Source organism: Anomaloglossus baeobatrachus, chromosome 1 (assembly GCF_048569485.1).
Source record: "Anomaloglossus baeobatrachus isolate aAnoBae1 chromosome 1, aAnoBae1.hap1, whole genome shotgun sequence".
Lineage (NCBI taxonomy): Eukaryota > Metazoa > Chordata > Amphibia > Anura > Aromobatidae > Anomaloglossus > Anomaloglossus baeobatrachus.
Window position 1 is genome coordinate 776481438 of NC_134353.1, and position 23562 is coordinate 776504999.

The 23562-nt window shown below is 43.4% G+C and overlaps 1 protein-coding gene across 1 annotated transcript in view; it reads left to right on the forward strand.

Moving 5' to 3' along the window:
* Positions 1–23562, forward strand: part of ALDH7A1 (aldehyde dehydrogenase 7 family member A1) — a 121520-nt gene that overhangs the window by 26028 nt on the left and 71930 nt on the right. Inside the window, exons 2-4 of the mRNA XM_075341871.1 lie at positions 5374–5427; positions 17419–17484; positions 23348–23428. Coding sequence (XP_075197986.1) covers positions 5374–5427; positions 17419–17484; positions 23348–23428 — 201 coding nt within the window. The remainder of the gene's footprint in view (positions 1–5373; positions 5428–17418; positions 17485–23347; positions 23429–23562) is intronic.

Here is a 23562-nt window from a genome sequence, read left to right on the forward strand (position 1 = left end):
TCGCTCACTCTCGCCACTCTAGCCCAATTCGGGTGGCTTGTCAATCTGCCCAAATCCACTCTGACTCTGACCCAGAGGCTCACGTACCTAGGGATGCAGTTCGAGACTTTGCCGGCACTTGTGAAGTTGCCCTTAGTCAAACAGCAGTCCCTCCAACTGGTGGTGCGCTCTCTGCTGAGGCCCCGCCGTTATTCCATCAGGCACCTGATGCAGGTGCTGGGTCAGATGGTGGCGTCAATGGAGGCTGTTCCCTTTGCCCAGTTCCATCTGCGGCCACTGCAGCTGGACATTCTCCGCTGTTGGGACAAGCGGCCTTCCTCCTTGCACAGGTTAGTGGCTCTGTCGCCACAGACCAGGAGCTCTCTTCAGTGGTGGCTTCGGCCCCTCTCTCTGTCTCAGGGGCGCTCCTTCCTGGCCCCATCCTGGGTGATCCTCACCACGGATGCCAGTCTATCCGGCTGGGGAGCGGCATGTCTCCACCACCGAGCGCAGGGCACTTGGACTCCGTCCGAGTCAGCCCTCTCGATCAATGTGCTGGAAACCAGAGCCGTGCTTCTGGCTCTCCTAGCTTTTCACCACCTATTGGCGGGCAAGCACATCCGAGTCCAGTCAGACAACGCGACAGCGGTTGCCTACATCAATCACCAAGGCGGGACACGCAGCCGCCTGGCAATGTTGGAGGTACAACGCATCCTTCAGTGGACGGAGGACTCCAAGTCCACCATATCCGCAGTCCACATCCCAGGCGTGAAAAACTGGGAAGCAGATTATCTCAGCCGTCAAACCGTGGACAGTGGCGAGTGGTCCCTGCATCCGGCAGTGTTTCAGTCAATCTGCCGCAAGTGGGGCACTCCGGAAGTGCACCTAATGGCATCCCGTCACAACAACAAGGTTCCGGTTTACGTGGCTCGCTCCCACGATCCTCAGGCCTTCGCCGCGGACGCTCTGGTTCAAGACTGGTCCCAGTTTCGTCTGTCCTACGTGTTTCCCCCTCTAGCTCTCTTGCCCAGAGTTCTGCGCAAGATCAGAATGGAGGGCCGTCGGGTCATCCTCATTGCTCCGGACTGGCCCAGGCGACCTTGGTACCCAGACGTGCTCCATCTGTCCGTAGAGGTGCCGTGGCATCTTCCGGACCGTCCAGACCTTCTCTCACAAGGTCCGTTTTTCCGCCAGAATTCTGTGGCTCTCAGATTGACGGCGTGGCTCTTGAGTCCTGGATCTTGACGACTTCTGGTATTCCTCCTGAAGTCATCTCCACTATGACTCGGGCCCGGAAGTCTTCCTCTGCCAAGATCTATCACAGGACTTGGAAGATTTTCCTGTCCTGGTGTCGCTCTTCCGGCCATCCTCCTTGGCCTTTTTCCTTGCCGACCCTTCTGTCCTTTCTACAGTCCGGTCTGCAGCTGGGACTGTCCCTCAACTCTCTCAAGGGACAAGTCTCGGCTCTGTCAGTGCTGTTCCAGCGGCGTATCGCCCGGCTGGCTCAGGTCCGCACCTTCATGCAAGGTGCGTCTCACATCATTCCACCTTACCGTCGGCCCTTGGATCCCTGGGACCTCAATTTGGTTCTCACGGTTTTGCAGAAACCCCCCTTTGAGCCTCTTAGGGAGGTTTCTTTGTTTCGTCTTTCACAGAAAGTAGTCTTTCTAGTGGCCATAACTTCCCTCAGGAGAGTCTTTGATTTGGCTGCGCTCTCTTCGGAGTCACCTTTTTTGGTTTTTCATCAAGACAAGGTGGTTCTCCGTCCGACTCCGGACTTTCTTCCTAAGGTGGTTTCTCCTTTCCACCTTAACCAGGACATTACCCTACCTTCCTTTTGTCCGGCTCCTGTTCATCGCTTTGAGAAAGCGTTGCATACTCTGGATCTGGTGCGGGCGCTCCGGATCTATGTGTCTCGCACCGCTGCTCTTAGGCGGTGCACCTCTCTTTTTGTGCTAACCACAGGTCGGCGTAAGGGCCTCTCTGCGCTTCTAAGCCGACCTTAGCCCGTTGGATTAGGTCGACCATTTTGGATGCCTACCAGTGTTCTCAGGTGCCTCCCCCGCCGGGGATCAAGGCACACTCGACCAGAGCTGTCGGTGCCTCTTGGGCTTTCAGGCACCAGGCTACGGCTCAGCAAGTCTGTCAGGCTGCCACTTGGACTAGCCTGCATACCTTTTCAAAGCACTACCAAGTGCATGCTCATGCTTCGGCAGATGCGAGCTTGGGCAGACGCATCCTTCAGGCGGCTGTCGCCCATTTGTGAAGTTAGGCTCCGCCTACTTCTCAGTTTTTCTGTTTATTCCCAGCCATGGACTGCTTTGAGACGTCCCAATGTCTGGGTCTCCCATAGGAACGATAAAGAAAAAGAGAATTTTGTTTACTTACCGTAAATTCTTTTTCTTATAGTTCCGTATTGGGAGACCCAGCACCCTCCCTGTTGCCTGTTGGCAGTTTCTTGTTCCGCGTGTTATCACCGGCTGTTGTTGTAGACAGAGGCCCCGGTTGTTCCGGTTCTTGCTCTATCTCTACTTGTGGGTGGCTATTCTCCTTCAGCTTTTGCACTAAACTGGCTATATTTGGTTATCCAGGGGGTGTATATGCTCAGAGGGAGGAGCTACACTTTTGAGTGTAGTACTTTGTGTGTCCTCCGGAGGCAGAAGCTATACACCCAATGTCTGGGTCTCCCAATACGGAATTATAAGAAAAAGAATTTACGGTAAGTAAACAAAATTCTCTTTTTTTCAACCGGTTATCATATGTGAGGCCTTCCATTACTTGTAGTAGTCTAGTTAGCTGCCTTTGAACTGACTCTAACTTCTGAATGTCCTTTTTAAAATGTGGAGCCCAAAACCGGATCCCATATTCCAGATGTGGCCTTACAAGTGATTTGGGATCACGGGATCTAATCTTTCTTCTTATACACCCTAAAATCTTGTTTGCTTTAGCAGCTGCTGCTTGACATTGAGAGCTGCTGCTCAGCTTATTTGTAATAAGAATACCCAAATCCTTCTCCTGTTCTGTAGTCAGGAGTCTACTTCCATTTAATGTATACGTAGCTATAGGATTACTCCGTCCTAGGTGCATTACTTTACATTTATCAACATTAAATCTCATTCGCCAAGTATCTGCCCATTCTGACATCGTATCCAGATCTTTTTGTAATATTGTACTATCAAGGTCAGTTTTTAATATTTTACATAGTTTGGTGTCATCAGCAAAGACTGACACGTTACTATCAATCCCATCCACAAGGTCATTAATAAAGAGATTAAAAAGAATCGGTCCTAGCACAGATCCCTGCGGCACCCCACTGCTGACTATAGCCCATTTAGAGAATTTACCGTTTCCTATCTTTATGCAACTGGGTAAGGAATTGGCTAATAGTTTCCCCTAGTCCTTGCTTCTGGAGCTTTAGTATAAGGTTATGTGGTACAGTATCAAATGCCTTTTCAAAGTCAAAATAAATCACATCGGCTGCATTACCAATATCCAGGTTTGCACTTACCCCCTCATAGAACCTCAACAGGTTGGTTAGACATGACTTATCTTTCATGAATCTATGCTGTTTGTCAGTTATTATATTATTTTCTGCAATATATTTTTGCATGTCATCCCTTAAAATGCCCTCAAAAAGTTTGCATACTACTGATGTCAGGCTTACTGGACGGTAGTTGCCTGGATCTACCCGCTTACCTTTTTTAAATATCGGTACCACATCAGCAATCCTCCAATCTTGAGGCACCAACCTTGTTACAAGCGAGTCTAAAAATATGAGATACAGCGGTCTGTCGATTTACGGAGCTCAATTCCCTCAATATTCGTGGATGAATGCCATCTGCCCCGGGGGATTTGTCAATGTTTAATTTACTCAGACGCAGGCGTACTTCTTCTTGTACGAAATTTAATTATATCTTATGAACTTTGATTTTTCACTTGTTGAATGATCCCTGGTACAGTCAGTTCCTTGGTGAACACAGATGAGAAATGCCTATTTAATAGGTCAGTCTTTTGTTTGTCCTCTAACTTATTTTATACTTTAAGGGGCCGATACTATTCTTTGTTTTCCTTTTGGCATTAATGTATTTATTTTAATTTCTTTGGTGATTTTTTTTTTTTTTTTTTTTTTGTGTTTCAGTAGCTAGTTTTGCTTGTTTGATTTTCTTTTTTGCTTTTCCTATTGATATAGCATTTCAGGAGTATAAAGATTTCTGTATTCTCAGCCTTTAAGATTTTAAACACCCTTTTGTTTTTGTTTTATTATACTTTGTACAGTCTTATCCATAGTGGTTTTTTATTCCTGAACATTTTATTACCAGAGGGTATAAGTTTTTACTGAACTCTAGCAGTATATCCTTAAACTTGCCCCATTTATCTTCTGTATCCCCAGTTACCATGACTTTGTCCCAATCTACATAATTCAGCTTTTCCCTTTAATTTGTTGAAATCTGCTTTCCTAAAATTCCAGGTTTTAGCATTTCCCCTTTGAAATGTTCTGTTGAATATTACTTTGAAGCTTACCATATTATGATCGCTGGTGCCCAAGTGCTCCCGGACCTGTAGATCTGAAATTGTATCCGGTCTATTTGACAGGACCAGATCTAGCAAATTATCTTCCCTCGTCGGTTCATCTAACATCTGAGAGAGTAAATTGTCTTGAATAGTAGATAAGAACTTGCAGCTTTTAGCACAACCAGAAGATTCTATGTCCCACTGTATGTCTCGATAGTTGAAATCCCCCATAATAAGAACCATAATAATAATAATAATATTAATAATAATAATAATTTATTATTATTATTATTATTATTATTATTATTATTATTATTATTATTATCTGCCTTTTCAATTTGTTGCAGCACATGACTTATTTCTTCCAAAGACAGTACTAAGGACCAGGGGGCATACACTGCGAATGGAAGAAAAGAGAGTCCGGCAGCTAAATAGGAAAGAGGTCTTTACAGTTAGAGCAGTCAGACTGTGGAATGCCCTACCACAAGAGGTAGTAATGGCCGATACTATAACAGCTTTTAAAAAAAGTGTTGGATGATGTCCTCAGGACACACAACATTTTTGGTTATAAGTGATTTAGGGACAAAATGTAGAATTAGTGGAGGAAGGTTGAACCAGATGGACTTGCGTCTTTTTTCAACCTAAGTAACTATGTAAATTGGCTCATGCTATAGTCACTGAGGGATCTCCAGTGATGCTACTTAGTTTAGTTACAGCTTGGTAGTACATAGAGGTAAAAAATCTGATAAGTAGCATGTTGTCCTGTTATCCAGAATGTGGGGGATGAGGTGGGTATAATTTAATAATAAATGTAAGACATGGCATAAAAGTCTGCCTATAATGTTTAAATCATTTTAATTTTATTTCTTTATTTTTTTGCAGGTGGTGACGTCATATTGTCCTGCTAGTAATTTACCAATCGCCAGAGTTAGACAGGTAATATAGTTGAAGTGGTTATGATTTTGTAAATCTGTACAATTTGCACACAGCTTTATTGTGTGAATCCACTGTGATAACAATACCACAAATTGGTGGTTGTACATTAGCAATGGTGACACCACCCACCCTAAAAAAACAAACAAAAAAACAACCCAAAAAACTCCAAGAACGTTCTACAAAATATACAGTTAGGTCCAGAAAAACTTGGACAGTGACACAACTTTTGCAATGTGAGCTCTGCATAAAACTATAAATTTTATTTCTTAGTTCTTTCATTTAAAAAAAAAATAAATAAATAATTAAGATGCAAATTAAGTGGAGACATTCAGGTTTAATTTAAAGGGGTTGAACAAATATTAGGAATTGAACAACTGTTAGTAATTGAAGCCATTTTTCTAGAAGTCCTCCTCTTTTCAGGGGATAAAGTAATTGAACAAATTAACATCGCCATGAATAAAATATTCATTTTTTTTTTTTTTTTTTTTTTTTTTTTTTTATATCCCAATGACTGACCGAAGTCTGGAAGCCATGGACAGCACTAAACACTGGATTTCCTCCTTTGTGATGCTTGCCCAGGTCTTTGCTGCAGCTGATTTCAGTTGTTGCTTATCTGTGGTTCTTTCTGCCTTTAAGTTTTCTTAAGCATGTGAAATACTTGATCGATGGCGTTGAGATCTGGTGACTGACTCCGCCATTGCAAATATTCTACTTTTTTGCCTTAAAAAAAACAAACTCCCTGGTTGCTTTCACAGTATGTTTTGGTCGTTATTAATCTGTGAAGTGCTATACAATTAACCTTTCTTCATTTGATTCAATCTGAGCAGAAAGTATAGCCCTATACACTTCAGATTACATTCAGCTGCTTCTGACTTAAATTCTATCATCAATAAACACTAGTGACACAGTGCCATTGGAAGCCAAGCATGCTGATGCTATCACACTGCCTTTACCATATTTTACAGAGGATGTGCGATGCTTTGGATGAGTTCCAAGCGTTCTCTATACTTTATTCTCCCCATCATTCTGTAGCAGGTTGATCTTGCTTTTCTCTGCCCAAAGAATATTTGGGGTTTTTTTTTTTTTTGTTTTTTTTTTTTTTAGAACTGGGCTGGTTTCTTTATTTGGCAAAGTGTAATCCTACCTTTTTTCTATTTTTAAGGCTGATTAATGGTTTGTACCTTGTGATGAACCTTCTTGTATTTTCTCTCATGAAGTCTTCTCTTTATGGTAGTGTTAGATACTGAAACATCTACTCCTGGAGCATATTCTTCACTTGGGTGTATGTTTTAAAGGGTTTTTTTTTGTTTTTGTTTTTTATTCATTATGGAAAGGATTCAGAGTTTACAAACCATTGTTCTCTTCCATGGACGCCCAGGGCATTTTGCCTTCCCAAGCTCAACAGTGCACTTCCTCCCTCCCCAGAGTGAATTGTGTTCTAGCTACCCTTAACACCTCTGCTATCTCTCTGATGGATTCCCTCTTCTTCTTCTTTTTTTTTTCTCAGCCAAATGATGGTCTGCTTCTCTTCCACTGAGATGGTCTGGTTTTCTTCCATTGAGAGATCCTTTCACCACATTGTGTTCACAACAGCTTCTAAATGCAAATGCAACATCTGGAATCCACTTCAGACCTTTTATCTGCTTAACTGATGATGGATTAATGAGGGAATAGCCCATGCAGCCCACTATAGAGTTTGAGATAATTGTCCAATTTCTTTTGGTCCCTTGAAACAGAGACAGCTACATAAAGAGCTATAATTCCTAGACCCTTACCTTAATTAAGATTTGAATACCTTCAAATAAACCCGGAGTGCAGTTTAAGCTTATATTGATTTCATAACTGTATTTTAAATATATTTTGGTGAACAGCTAAAATGTTTGACGCGCCCCAGGGCCTAGGGTACTCTGTTCTGGGCGTTGGATACAGGGAGACAATGTCACTCAGATGGCCGGTGCCCGGTTCGGTGACCCCCGGGGGTACCTTGAAAAAGAAGGGATGTTTACAAGGGAGTATGTACAGAATGTCTGTGACGCCACTTGCGGTGCATGGCTATTTAGGGGAAAGCCGCTGCTGCTTAATGTCCTCTGCTGTTGGTGTGGTGTAGCATAGATGTTGAACTCTCCTCAAGTAGGGTTAGGCCCCAGAGGTTCAATGTTAGGGGTAACAGTTGATGCTGAGTAAGGTATAGCAATGATTCAGATGATCTGCGGTTTAACTGGGTATTACTCAGAGTCCTGGTAGCAGCAGCCCGCTTCTGCTGGTTTTCAGGGTCCCGGGTTCCCTTTTGTCCCAGTGTTGGCGTGGTGACCTGGTAAAACCTCCTTGTTGCACTTTTTGGAATTAGGGTACACGTGGCCTGGAGCAATTTGGGGTCCCTCTCCGTTCTCCCTCTTGTCCTTCTGGGTACGTATAACAGGTAATTTGAACCTTTCTTTCTGTCTTAGTGCCCAGGTTCCCTCTTTGTTACTGTGTCCCGTACCTTCAGTGGTGACGGATCCTGATAGTCCCCGATCACATGCAGGATTATTGGGTGGCCTTGAAACGTCTGCACAGACTAGGGTCCTGTTCCCCTTTGTGCTCGGTCCCTTAGGGTACTGGCTCTGTTCCCCTTCAGGTGACCGGTTTCCTCTTTCATTTACCGAGGCCCTCTTCGGACCACACACCCTCTCTCACTCACGACTCACTCCGACTCTCTCTACCAACTGACTAACTGACCTCTCCCCTCTCTGTGCTTCTGGCTACCAGATTGGGCAGGTCCCAGCCAGTGGGCAGCTGCCCCTCTAAACCCGTTGCTAGCCTGTTGCTCAGCCTGGGAAGCGGGCAATTTAAATGTATGTAGTGCGGTTGCCAGCATTGGTCTTCCAGGAACCCGGGGTAATGCAGTCCTCTGCGGCATCGGTTACCCCAGGGTGCTGCATTTAACGTAATAATGATTTTTTTTGAAGGGTGTCTCTACTAACAAGCTAGCATAAATAAACCCCTTGGTTTCAAAACGCTGTTTATAAAATACATTAAATTAGGACTAACAAAAAACACACAGATTGACCAGTATAATTAACTGGTATGTTTGTCAAAAAATATATGCAGGTGTACCGATATAGGATAAAGTGATTATAAATGCCATTCTATCCCTAAAACACAACCTACGTGTGTTCTGCCTGCCCGAAGAGGTCGGCACCGCGAGGATTGCTTAAAGAAGTTGTCCAGCTACCAAAACTGATTTTTTTTTTTTTCTGAAAATCTTGCTATTATGTGCCTCTCCACACATCTATCATGTTATTTTACGAATATTACCTTTTATTGTGCTCTAGCAGAACATCCTCATTTCTGGCTCCAGCTCTGATGGGGTTAATCGCTCTCTTGACTTCCTGGGTTCAGTTACTACAACTTCCATAATCCTTTGCAGTAATTAGCAATCTATCTCACACCCACTCTAACTGTTCCCTCCCCTCAGATTTCCACCAAAACAGTTCCCTCCCCTCCTTCCTGTGTGCATTGCCTAATCATGGTAATAGAGCTTTTATCATTTGGTCACCTGCACAACAAGTCCCAGAGTGGAGACAGATAGTGACATATAGCACACTATGTGTAAAGCTGGTGTCACACTAAGCGACAGCGACAACGACGTCGCTGTTACGTCACCATTTTCGGTGACGTAACAGCGACCTTGTAAGTCGCTGTTATGATCGCTGCTTAGCTGTCAAACACAGCAGAAGCAGCGATCATAACGTCGCTGTGCTACATGTGCATAGAGCAGGGAGCCGCGCTTAGCGCTGGCTCCTTGCTCTCCTAGGTACAGTACACATCGGGTTAATTAACCCGATGTGTGCTGCAGCTACATGTCACAGTGCAGAGAGCAAGGAGCCGCGCGCACTGCTTAGCGCTGGCTCCTTGCTCTCCTTGCTACAGTATACATCGGGTTAATTACCCGATGCATACTGCAGCCACATGTCACAGTGCAGAAGCCGGCACTGGCAGCAAGAGCGGAGGCTGGTAACCAGCGTAAACATCGGGTAACCAGGGAAAGGTCTTCCCTTGGTTACCCGATGTTTACGCTGGTTACAGCTTACCGCAGCTGCCAGTGCCGGCTCCTGATCGCTTCATTTCGTCGCTCTCTCGCTGTCACACACAGCGATGTGTGTGTCACAGCGGGAGAGTGACGACCAAAAAATGAAGCTGGACATTCAGCAACGACCGGCGACCTCACAGCAGGGGCCAGGTCGTTGCTGGATGTCACACACAGCGACAGCGACGGGACGTCGCTGCAACGTCACAGAAAATGGTGACGTAGCAGCGACGTCGTTGTCGTCGTCGTTATGTGTGACACCAGCTTAAGAGCAGAGCATGTCACTGTCTCCACTCTGGGACCTGTGCTGCTGGTGGGAGTGTATGATCACACTGCCGACACCGCAGGCTCTCCTGAGAGCTGAGCACAGCGGGCGGGTGGATAGTGTGATCATTCACTTGCGTGGCAGGGGGGATTTCAGATGAGGAACCCCCCCCCCCCCTGTACTCCACACTGGAGCCCGCACCTCCCACAGCTGACCGATGGTAAGCGGCGCCGCTCTGCATTCACCGCTCCACACTAAAGCTCTCTGGATCCTCCCCTCGATGCTGGGCTGTGACGTGCGGTAGTCACCGCCCACAGCCCAGTCAATCGGTGTGAGTGGTGCCAGCCTCCTCTGACGTAAGCGTCAAGTTTGAGAGCCCGGAACTTGGTCGGGACATCAGAGGTTGCTGGCAGCCACAGCTCCAGGGGTCATGTGACAGGCACTGAGCGTGCAGGATAGCACCGCTCAGTGCCAGAACTGGAAATAGAGACCAATTAAGAAAACTCCCAAAATGGTAAGTTACATCCATAGACAAAATAAAAAAATGGGTGAACCACCCCTTTAAATGGCGCCTCTGCACCTGTCCCTACCTTGCCCTTCGGGATCTTGTAGCTAACCACATGTGAAAGAAGCAATATAGAATGTATAGATGAATCGTATATACTAGCATATAAGATATACAGTACTATAGTCCTCTTATACCAAGTTATACATGTAAATGTAGATATGCGTCACTTTCATATATTCAAGGTAGTGGATCACAAAATGAAGTGCATTGATAGAAAGATAAAAAATATTGTAGATGCTTTTCTTTCCCTAAATTAGACTCTAATAAATGTGGCCTGCCTGTCTGCGGAGGTTGGCATCCTAAGCTTAGCGTGTATGGTGGCCCCACTCCTCGGCGGCTGTCCTTACCTTGCCCTTGTGATTCTGAAGATAATCACATTTAAATTGATCAATATAGAAGGTATAGATAAACCATATATACTAGCATATAAGATATACAGGTTAATGGCAAACAATCAAGATTCTGGATCAAAATTTACTTATCAGGGTAGAACATAAGTTTGCCTCAACAGGTTTCCCCCAACAGATTCATCAGGTGGCTGATGGTGGATAAAATTCATGGTAGCAAAGCATTGATGAAAAAGGCATGTTTGTAGTTTGAACAGCTAAAATGTCAAAACTTGTCACTGTCCACATATTTCTGAACCTAACCTATCTTATATTGTAATACAGCCGCTGGCAAAAATTATGGACTCACCTGGCGGTTTACTTTTTTTTTTTTTTTTTTTTTAAAAGAAGCAGATCACAGACATGGCACAAAGCTAAAGTCATTTCAAATGTCAACTTTCTGGCTTTTTTTAAAAAAAGAAAAAACACCAAAAAAAAAATATAATCCTGAAAACCTAATGTGCTAGCCAGTAACGGTTACTTTTCAAGACCAAACAGGTGGACAAATTATGGAATCGCCCTGTAAATTTTCATTCCCAAAACAAACATCTGCATCAAATAAGATCTGTTCTTTAGTCTGCATCTAAAAAGAAGTGATCACATCTTGGAGAGCTGTTTCACCAAGTGGACTGACATGAATCATGGCTCCAACATGAGAGATGTCAATTGAAACAAAGGAGAGGATTATGAAACTCTTTAAAAAAAAAAAAAAAGGTAAATCATCATGCAATATTACAAAAGATGTTGGTTGTTCATAGTCAGCTGTATCGAATATCTGGATCAAATACAAACAACATGGGAAGGTTGTTAAAGGCAAACATACTAGTAGACCAAGGAAGACATCAAAGCGTCAAGACAGGAAACTTTAAGCAATATGTCTCCAAAACAGGAAATTCACAACAAAACAAATGAACGAATGGGAGGAAATTGGAGTCAATGTCTGTGACCGAACTGTAAGAAACTGCCTAAAGGAAATGTGATTTACATGCAGAAAAGCTAAACTATAAAAATGTGACTGCCTGTAAATTTCCACAGTCATTGATGATATGGGGCTGCAGGTCAGGTAAAGGCACTGGGAAGATGGCGGTCATTACATCTTCAATAAATGCCCAAGTTTACATTGAAATTTTGGAAACTTTTCTTATCCCACTTTTTCTTATGTTTGGGGATGATTTAATTTTATCAAGATGATAATGCATCCTGCCATAGAGGAAAAACTGTGAAAACATTCCTTTAAAAAAGACACATAAGGTCAATGTCATGGCCTGCAAATAGTCCGGATCTCAAACCAATTGAAAATCTGTGGTGGAAGTTGAAGAAAATGGTCCATGACAAGGCTCCAACCTGCAAAGTTGATCTGGCAACAGCAATCGGAGAAAGTTGGAGCCAGATTGATGAGTACTGTTTGTCACTCATTAAGTCCATGCCTCAGAGACTGCAAGCTGTTATAAAAGCCAGAGGTGGTGCAACAAAATACTAGTGATATATTGGAGTGTTCTTTTGTTTTTTTTTTCCTCTTCAATGATTCCATAATTTTTTTCCTTTAATTGAGTGATTCCATAATTTTTCCCCTGTTTGGTCTTGAAAAGTAACCGTTAATGGCTAGCACATTTGTTTTCATGATTTTTTTTTCTTTGTTTCTCAAAGCCAGGAAAATGGACTTTTGAAATTACTTTAGTTTGGTGCCTTGTCTGTGATCTGCTTTTTTTTTTTTTTTTTTTTTTTTCCCTCTGTTAAACAAAAGTAAACTGAACATCCTCAGAGCCAGGTGATTCCATAATTTTTGCCAGGGGTTGTATACTGTTTAGAATTACTGATGGCCGTATTTAAGGAGTAATCCCACCTGCATAAATTCTCCTATACACTGTGCTCAGCTACCTTCATCATTTTGCCATAGACATTGAATGAAGGTACAGGATGCATATACAACCTAATCCTCCTGACTGCAGTCTTGTAGCAAGGGGAAAATAAGGGATACGTTATTCAGTCCAGCGCTGGGACCCACACTGATCTAACAATATCACCAGTGGATAGGTAATGATGTAGACTGGAATACTCCATTTTATAGTGAACCTGTCACATCCACAAATTCCTTTTTACTTGTAGATGTAGGGTTAAATGGCATTTTAATCCTGTGTAGACTGCTTACTGGAGCAGCAACTACAGGGAGGAAATGAAGTTATATTCTCCCAGCAGCCACCCTCTTCCAGTCAATGGGACAATGCACAGAGCGATTACAGTCACTGTTCACGATTATGTCAGTGCGCTGTAATCCCTCCCCCACACATTGACAATTTGCTATGCAGCATGTGTGTGCAGGGCAGGCTGCCAATCAATATGCAGCATGCCAGTTTCAGGAGTAACAGGAAAAAACTGTGGAGGAAGAAAGCGCAAAATAGGGTCTTATCTGGTGGACAAGAGATTAAAATGTAAAGAGACAGGTACTCACCTGTTTCAGTTGTGACAGGCACAACTCCTCTGCGAGCATTTAGGCAGAAAGTGCATATGGTGGTCAGCTGCAGCCCCGATGGGAAGGTAGATCACAAGATGTATGAGAAAAACGGGTTTGATGCTGCGCTAAAAACCACAACTCCAGGGGATTTGATGAAATCCTTTTCTTTATTTGCACGGGTCAACGCGTTTCGAAGGCACAGCCGCCTTCTTCATCAGGACAATACAAAGCAAAAAAGAACAGCATAACACATGTTGCTGCACACAGTGAGATATATAGTAATGAACAAGCAACAGGAATGACGTCAGAAGACCAGTGACTAATCGCCACGTGGAGTTCTCAGAGTAGAGAAAAAAAAAAAAAAAAAAAGCGGGTGTAACTGTGAGATGAGAAAAAAGGGAAAAAAAAAAAAAAAAAAAAAAAGGGAAAAAAAAGGGAGGGTGTAACCAGTATTGGTCTCAAAGGTGCTGGAAAAATACATTGATAACATTAAATTAATGAAAATAAATTGTGAAAAATATATATATATGCACATGTATGTATATCTGCAAAAAAATACACATGCATAAAAAGCTGCAAAGATATGAATTTATATAAATAAAAATGAATTAATAAGAAATATATGAAAAGTGTACAGTGAACACATGAAGGTATCTGATATATCCATATTCTTCTTCAAAAAGGAGTGATAACTGTTAGATAAAAATATTGTTTAAGGGGTTTAATTTATTAGATTCATTAAAGCGACCGATAAAGTATATTTGGTGCAGGACTATTGTGGTTGAACAAGTGTGGGAGAACCCTTATCTAGATCGAGGTGAAGAAAGTTCAAACAAGACCGTGGGAAAAAAAGATACTGAGCATGCGTGAGCTAACCCAGCTCATTATCACAGGGACCCGCTCGCAAGGGTAATGTGCGGACAGAGCGTGGGAAAAAGGAAAAAACACATGTGTAAAAGGAAAAAATAAACGCAGCAAAGGGAAGGATTAAGAAATATGCCTGCGAAGGCTAAAGATAGGGAAAAAGGGGGGGGGGGAAGAGTGGGGGAGAGGGGGGGAGGGGGAAGAGAAGGTCCTACATTGAATCAACTGTAGGAAACCAGTTGAGATGTGTTCATAAAATGGTAGGACATGTCCTGCAGAAATGTGGCCGACAATAGTAAAATGAGCACGGGGAGCTATGAAGGTGGCAATGCAAACTTCAAATTTAGAATAATGACATATATGTCTACATAAAAATATATCATATAAAAATATAAATATATATAAATATATCATATAAAATGATTTCATCCTTAAAGAAAACACACTAAAATGTGGAATAAAAGGGGGGGCAAAAATATGGAAACAACTTACATAAAAACTATATATATATCCATGTGTACATAAATATCGTGTATCCGCATGTGCTCCTATATGCTAATTTCGGCATATAGTAGTGAAAAATGATAAAAATATTATTATTATTATAAAATTCGGGCGATGAGAAATATATATATATATATATATATATATATATATATATATATATATATATATATATATATATATGGATAATGAAACATGTAAAACATGAATACATATATATACATATATAAACATACAAGAACGCATAAATGTATAAAAATATAAAAATATAAAAATTGATGTTAGGTTAAATTAATAACGAAAATTAATAAAAGAGGTCCGTAAGTTCATTGAGGCCATGGGGTTTCAAAGTATCAAGTTTATGAATCCAGAATGTTTCTTTTTTACTAAGTAGTTCCATTCTGTTGGGTGTATCCGGTGGATCCGGTGGAATTTGTTCAATGGGGGTGATCTTAAAGCACATTGCTTTATTATGAAACACGGCACAATGCCTTGACAGGCCATGCAACATGAACCCTATCTTGACATTATGCCTGTGAGAATTCAACCTACAGTGTAAGGGCTGGCAAGTCCTCCCCACATATTGTTTGCCGCAAATACAATCTATCACATAGATAACATAATTGGACTGGCAGGATAAATGGTCCTTAATGGGAAAATTCTCAGTTCCTTTAAACGAACTGAAGGATGACCTGTTGTGACAGATGCTTCTGCAGCATAGGCAGTTCTTTGTATTACATCTGAAGGATCCCGAAGGGGAAATAACAATTTCCCCGTTCTGTACTTTTTTCAGTCTACTTGGAGCAATGATGTTTTTTATAGTCGGGGCTCTCCTAAAAGTAATACCAGGATGGATTGGCAGAACTTTTTTGAGGATGGGGTCATTCAGAAGTACCGCCCAGTGATTACAGCGACGACCTCAATATCAAAAAGATTCTCTGTAATCACTGGGCGGTACTTCTGAATGACCCCATCCTCAAAAAAGTTCTGCCAATCCATCCTGGTATTACTTGAAATTGTTATTTCCCCTTCAGGATCCTTCAGATAATAAAGCAATGTGCTTTAAGATCACCCCCATTGAACAAATTCCACCGGATACACCCAACAGAATGGAACTACTTAGTAAAAAAGAAACATTCTGGATTCATAAACTTGATACTTTGAAACCCCATGGCCTCAATGAACTTACGGACCTCTTTTATTAATTTTCGTTATTTAACCTAACATCAATTTTTATATTTTTATATTTTTATACATTTATGCGTTCTTGTATGTTTATATATGTATATATATGTATTCATGTTTTACATGTTTCATTATCCATATATATATATTTCTCATCGCCCGAATTTTATAATAATAATAATATTTTTATCATTTTTCACTACTATATGCCGAAATTAGCATATAGGAGCACATGCGGATACACGATATTTATGTACACATGGATATATATATAGTTTTTATGTAAGTTGTTTCCATATTTTTGCCCCCCCTTTTATTCCACATTTTAGTGTGTTTTCTTTAAGGATGAAATCATTTTATATGATATATTTATATATATTTATATTTTTATATGATATATTTTTATGTAGACATATATGTCATTATTCTAAATTTGAAGTTTGCATTACCACCTTCATAGCTCCCCGTGCTCATTTTACTATTGTCGGCCACATTTCTGCAGGACATGTCCTACCATTTTATGAACACATCTCAACTGGTTTCCTACAGTTGATTCAATGTAGGACCTTCTCTTCCCCCTCCCCCCCTCTCCCCCCCTCTCCCCTATCTTTAGCCTTCGCAGGCATATTTCTTAATCCTTCCCTTTGCTGCGTTTATTTTTTCCTTTTACACATGTGTTTTTTCCTTTTTCCCACGCTCTGTCCGCACATTACCCTTGCGAGCGGGTCCCTGTGATAATGAGCTGGGTTAGCTCACGCATGCTCAGTATCTTTTTTTCCCACGGTCTTGTTTGAACTTTCTTCACCTCGATCTAGATAAGGGTTCTCCCACACTTGTTCAACCACAATAGTCCTGCACCAAATATACTTTATCGGTCGCTTTAATGAATCTAATAAATTAAACCCCTTAAACAATATTTTTATCTAACAGTTATCACTCCTTTTTGAAGAAGAATATGGATATATCAGATACCTTCATGTGTTCACTGTACACTTTTCATATATTTCTTATTAATTCATTTTTATTTATATAAATTCATATCTTTGCAGCTTTTTATGCATGTGTATTTTTTTGCAGATATACATACATGTGCATATATATATTTTTCACAATTTATTTTCATTAATTTAATGTTATCAGTGTATTTTTCCAGCACCTTTGAGACCAATACTGGTTACACCCTCCCTTTTTTTTCCCTTTTTTTTTTTTTCCCTTTTTTCTCATCTCAGTTACACCCGCTTTTTTTTTTTTTTTTTTCTCTACTCTGAGAACTCCACGTGGCGATTAGTCACTGGTCTTCTGACGTCATTCCTGTTGCTTGTTCATTACTATATATCTCACTGTGTGCAGCAACATGTGTTATGCTGTTCTTTTTTGCCTTGTATTGTCCTGATGAAGAAGGCGGCTGTGCCTTCGAAACGCGTTGACCCGTGCAAATAAAGAAAAGGATTTCATCAAATCCCCTGGAGTTGTGGTTTTTAGCGCAGCATCAAACCCGTTTTTCTCATACATCTTGTGATCTAGTTTCAGGAGTAAAGTCTTTTAGCTTCTAAACTATGTTCACTTTTCTTATCCCCTTTTCTTCCTATCTCTGGACAGGCATACCTGCATAGAACATGCCCTAAGTGTGCCCACTATAATAGTTGTATTTTAGTTCGAACTCATTCTTAGTTATAACTATTATATACTTTATTTCAGGCCACTCTTGAGGAATATAATGAAACTGTCACAAAAGCAAAAGAGGCTTGGAAGATTTGGGCAGACGTAAGTAGCAAAGAGAAACCCTGTTTGTTGGAAACAATTCTATAAGGAGACACCCTTTTGGCAGTAAAAAATATTTTATGTAAAATCTTCTTTTTTTTTTTTTTTTTTGGAAATGGGGTTGGCAATAATCCTTTAACACTAGAAGTCCTAGGAATTTCGAGCTCTGTAGGGTTTCAATGGTAGAAATGTCAAATGACCCCCTTTCTGGGACTTCTAGTGTTAAGAAAGTTCTTTATTGCAATATAGAGCTCTGGCAAAAATTAAGAGACCACTGCACAATTTCAACTTTGCCCAACACTTGGTCGTCTAATGGTTAGACTGAGACCTGGAGAGGCGTGCAACCTACAGTGTCTTGCACCCACTATGAAATTTGGTGGAGGATCGGTGATGATCTAGGGATGCTTCAACAAGGCTGGGATTGGGCAGATTAAACTTTGCGATGGACGTATGAATCAAGCTGCATATAATGTTATCCTTCTGCTCAGGCAATGTTCCCAAACTCTGACTAGTTTTCCCAGCAGGACAATGCACCATGCCACACAGCTAGGTCAGTCAATGTGTAGATGAAGGACCACCACATCAAAACCCTGTCGGGGCCAGCCCAATCTCCAGGCCTGAACCCCATTGAAAACCTCGGGAATATAGTAAAGAGGAAGATGGAAAGTCCCAAAAGCAGTGTGAAAGACTGGTGGAAAGCATGCCAAGACGCATGAAAGCTGTGATTAAAAAATCATGGTTATTCCACAAAATATTGATTTCTGAATTCTTCCTGAGTTAAAACATTAGTATTGTTGTTTCTAAATGATTATGAACTTGTTTTCTTTGCATTATTTGAGGTCTGATAGCAATGCACTGTTTTGTTATTTTTGACCATTTCTCATTTTCAGAAAATAAATACATTTTTTGCTTGGAAATTCAGAGACTTGTCAGTAGTTTATAGAATAAAAGAACAATTAACATTTCTTTGTCGCTCCATTGGGAGACCCAGACAATTGGGTGTATAGCTTCTGCCTCCGGAGGCCACACAAAGTATTACACTTAAAAGTGTAAAGCCCCTCCCCTTCTGCCTATACACCCCCCGTGCATCACGGGCTCCTCAGTTTTTATGCTTTGTGCGAAGGAGGGCATTCGCAGCCGTCTGGGCACTCCAAGCTATCTCAGCTTGTCATGCGCAGATTAATGCAGTCACACGTACATCTGCTCCGCAAGTGGTGTCCTTAACCTCTCAGGCGTCGGCGTTTGCGTCCTACGCCATTAATGCTGTCCTGGACTCTACGAGCCGTACGGCGGTAGCATCCGCCAATTCGGTGGCAGTCCGCAGGGCCATGTGGCTACGTGAATGGAAGGCAGACTCCGCTTCCAAAAAGTTCTTAACCGGTTTGCCATTTTCTGGCGACCGCTTGTTTGGTGAGCGATTGGATGAAATCATTAAACAATCCAAGGGAAAGGACTCATCCTTACCCCAGTCCAAACCAAACAGACCTCAACCACGGAAGGTACAATCGAGGTTTCGGTCCTTTCGGCCCGCGGGAAGGTCTCAGTTCTCCTCGTCTAAAAGGCCTCAAAAGGATCAGAGGAACTCCGATTCATGGCGGTCTAAGTCACGTCCTAAAAAGACCGCCGGAGGAACCGCTCCCAAGGCGGCCTCCTCATGACTCTCGGCCCCCTCACACCGCATCCTCGGTCGGTGGCAGGCTTTCCCGCTTTTGCGACGCCTGGCTGCCACAGGTAAAAGACCGATGGGTGAGAGACATTCTATCCCACGCTTACAGGATAGAGTTCAGCTCTCGTCCTCCGACTCGATTTTTCAGAACATCTCCGCCCCCAGAGAGAGCCGATGCTCTTCTTCAGGCGGTGTGCACTCTGAAGGCGGAAGGAGTGGTGATCACTGTTCCTCTTCAGCAACAGGGTCACGGTTTTTACTCCAACTTGTTTGTGGTACCGAAAAAGGACGGATCCTTCCGTCCTGTTCTGGACCTAAAACTGCTCAACAAACACGTAAAAACCAGGCGGTTCCGGATGGAATCGCTCCGCTCCGTCATCGCCTCAATGTCCCAAGGAGACTTCCTGGCATCAATCGACATCAAAGATGCTTATCTCCACGTACCGATTGCACCAGAGCATCAGCGCTTCCTGCGTTTCGCCATAGGAGACGAACACCTTCAGTTCGTGGCACTGCCTTTCGGCCTGGCGACAGCCCCACGGGTCTTCACCAAGGTCATGGCAGCAGTGGTAGCAGTCCTACACTCTCAGGGACACTCGGTGATCCCTTACTTAGACGATCTGCTGGTCAAGGCACCCTCTCAAGTGGCATGCCAACACAGCCTGAACATTGCTCTGGAGACTCTCCAGAGTTTCGGGTGGATCATCAATTTTCCAAAGTCAAATCTGACACCGGCCCAATCACTGACATATCTTGGCATGGAGTTTCATACTCTCTCAGCGATAGTGAAGCTTCCGCTGGACAAACAGCGTTCACTACAGACAGGGGTGCAATCTCTCCTTCAAGGCCAGTCACACCCCCTGAGGCGCCTCATGCACTTCCTAGGGAAGATGGTAGCAGCAATGGAGGCAGTTCCTTTTGCGCAGTTTCATCTGCGTCCACTTCAATGGGACATTCTCCGCAAATGGGACGGGAAGTCGACGTCCCTCGACAGGAACGTCTCCCTTTCACGGGCAGCCAAGGCTTCCCTTCAGTGGTGGCTTCTCCCCAATTCTCTGTCGAAGGGGAAATCCTTCCTTCCCCCATCATGGGCTGTGGTCACGACGGACGCGAGCCTGTCAGGGTGGGGAGCGGTCTTTCTCCACCACAGGGCTCAGGGAACCTGGACTCCGACAGAGTCCTCCCTTCAGATCAATGTTCTGGAGATAAGGGCAGTGTATCTTGCCCTAAAGGCGTTCCAGCCGTGGCTGGAAGGCAAGCAGATCCGAATTCAGTCGGACAACTCCACAGCGGTGGCATACATCAACCACCAAGGGGGAACACGCAGTCGGCAAGCCTTCCAGGAAGTCCGGCGGATTCTGATGTGGGTGGAAGCCACGGCCTCCACCATATCCGCAGTTCACATCCCGGACGTAGAAAACTGGGAAGCAGACTTTCTCAGTCGCCAGGGCATGGACGCAGGGGAATGGTCCCTTCACCCGGACGTGTTTCAGGAGATCTGTTGCCGCTGGGGGATGCCGGACGTCGACCTAATGGCGTCCCGGCACAACAACAAGGTTGCAACATTCATGGCACGGTCTCAAGATCACAGAGCTCTGGCGGCAGACGCCTTAGTTCAGGATTGGTCGCAGTTTCAACTCCCTTATGTGTTTCCTCCTCTGGCACTGTTGCCCAGAGTGTTACGCAAAATCAGGTCCGACTGCCGCCGCGCCATACTCGTCGCTCCAGACTGGCCGAGGAGGTCGTGGTACCCGGATCTGTGGCATCTCACGGTGGGCCAACCGTGAGCACTACCAGACCGACCAGACTTGCTGTCTCAAGGGCCGTTTTTCCATCTGAATTCTGCGGCCCTCAACCTGACTGTGTGGCCATTGAGTCCTGGATCCTAGCGTCTTCAGGGTTATCTCAAGAGGTCATTGCCACTATGAGACAGACTAGGAAACCAACGTCCGCCAAGATCTACCACAGGACGTGGAGGATATTCCTATCTTGGTGCTCTGATCAGGGTTTTTCTCCCTGGCCATTTGCCTTGCCCACTTTTCTTTCCTTCCTTCAATCCGGATTGAAAAAGGGGTTGTCGCTCGGCTCTCTTAAGGGACAAGTCTCAGCGCTCTCTGTGTTTTTTCAGAAGCGCCTGGCCAGACTTCCAAAGGTACGCACGTTCCTGCAGGGGGTTTGTCACATAGTCCCTCCTTACAAGCGGCCGTTAGAACCCTGGGATCTGAACAGGTTGCTGATGGCTCTTCAGAAACCACCTTTCGAGCCAATGAGGGATATTTCTCTCTCACGCCTTTCGCAGAAAGTGGTCTTCCTGGTAGCAGTCACATCACTTCGGAGAGTGTCTGAGCTAGCGGCGCTGTCATGCAAAGCCCCTTTCCTGGTGTTTCACCAGGACAAGGTGGTTCTGCGTCCGGTTCCGGAATTTCTCCCTAAGGTGGTATCCCCCTTTCATCTCAATCAGGATATCTCCTTACCCTCTTTTTGTCCTCATCCAGTTCACCAGTGTGAAAAGGACTTGCACTTGTTAGATCTGGTGAGAGCACTCAGACTCTACATTTCTCGTACGGCGCCCCTGCGCCGCTCGGATGCACTCTTTGTCCTTGTCGCTGGCCAGCGTAAAGGGTCACAGGCTTCCAAATCAACCCTGGCTCGGTGGATCAAGGAACCAATTCTCGAAGCTTACCGATCTTCTGGGCTTCCGGTTCCCTCAGGGCTGAAAGCCCATTCTACCAGAGCCGTGGGTGCGTCCTGGGCTTCGCGGCACCAGGCTACGGCTCAGCAGGTGTGTCAGGCGGCTACCTGGTCGAGCCTGCACACTTTCACGAAACACTATCAGGTGCATACCTATGCTTCGGCGGATGCCAGCCTAGGTAGGCCAGTCCTTCAGGCGGCGGTTGCCCACCTGTAGGAAAGGGCCGTTTTACGGCTCTATTACGAGGTATTATTTTACCCACCCAGGGACTGCTTTTGGACGTCCCAATTGTCTGGGTCTCCCAATGGAGCGACAAAGAAGAAGGGAATTTTGTTTACTTACCGTAAATTCCTTTTTCTTCTAGCTCCAATTGGGAGACCCAGCACCCGCCCCTGTTCCCTTCGGGCTGTTGTTCTTTGTGTACACATGTTGTTCATGTTGAATGGTTTCAGTTCTCCGAAATTCCTTCGGATTGAATTTACTTTAAACCAATTTATAACTTTTCCTCCTTCTTGCTTTTGCACCAAAACTGAGGAGCCCGTGATGCACGGGGGGTGTATAGGCAGAAGGGGAGGGGCTTTACACTTTTAAGTGTAATACTTTGTGTGGCCTCCGGAGGCAGAAGCTATACACCCAATTGTCTGGGTCTCCCAATTGGAGCTAGAAGAAAAGGAATTTACGGTAAGTAAACAAAATTCCCTTCTTTACTCAAATATACCTATGAGAAAAATAAAAAAAGCCTGAAAATTTTGCAGTGGTCTCTAAATTTTTGCCAGCTGTAGGTACCCTTTGTACATATCTTTTCAAGCCAAAATTGGGAGTTCAAGCAAAAAAGAAAAGCTAATTGCTGGCGCTGCACAGTGACCTGCTCGAAATTATTTCTCAGACAAAATGCACCCCGAAGAATATTTGTGCAACTTTTCTACAACCAAAAATGGCCAAATTGGAGACAAGTCACATATGACTTGCGCTGATGTCTTTTGACAAGTATTTTCTGTGCAACTTGCGACCAGCTGCATAAAATCAAACAAACTTTGGAAATATTTTTGACTGTCATAGTTGCGGTATTTTGTAATGTGGCAGGATAGGAAATTATTAGGTGCGATGAGACATGTCCAGCCCTGACCAGATGTTCCAATCAAACGTGATCTTTTTTTTTGTTTTCTTTTATCTGCTTTTGGTTGTGGCTTATACTACTGTAAAATTCTGACCAGTTTTGCTCCATGTTAATCTGGCCAAACTCAAGCTTCATCATGGCTTAAATCTTTACAGTGTATGTTTAGAATTAATCTACAAATTACATACAGTTTCATGCCATCCTAATATTTTTACATTTATACATGACTAGAAATCCTGGCCCAACTAATCATGATGCCTTTGTTTGGGGTCTTCAGGCAATCTTTGTCATATATTAGTAGCTTGGCGTGTTTCTGATTTGTTGTGTGGTGTTTTTTTGTTCTTTTTTGGGTATTTAATCTAATAATTTTTATTCTTTCTGTTTTTCTTAGGTTCCAGCTCCTAAGCGTGGGGAAATAGTGCGCCAAATTGGCGATGCGCTACGAAAAAAGATCAAACTTTTAGGACATCTAGTAAGAAATTGAGTCTGAACAACATATATGATTGACTTTGACAAGGAGGAAAATTCTTGGTTATGTGGTTGTATAGAGACTTCATGTATCCCAATCGTGAACAATATCAGACAGTGGATGGTATCGGGCAATTT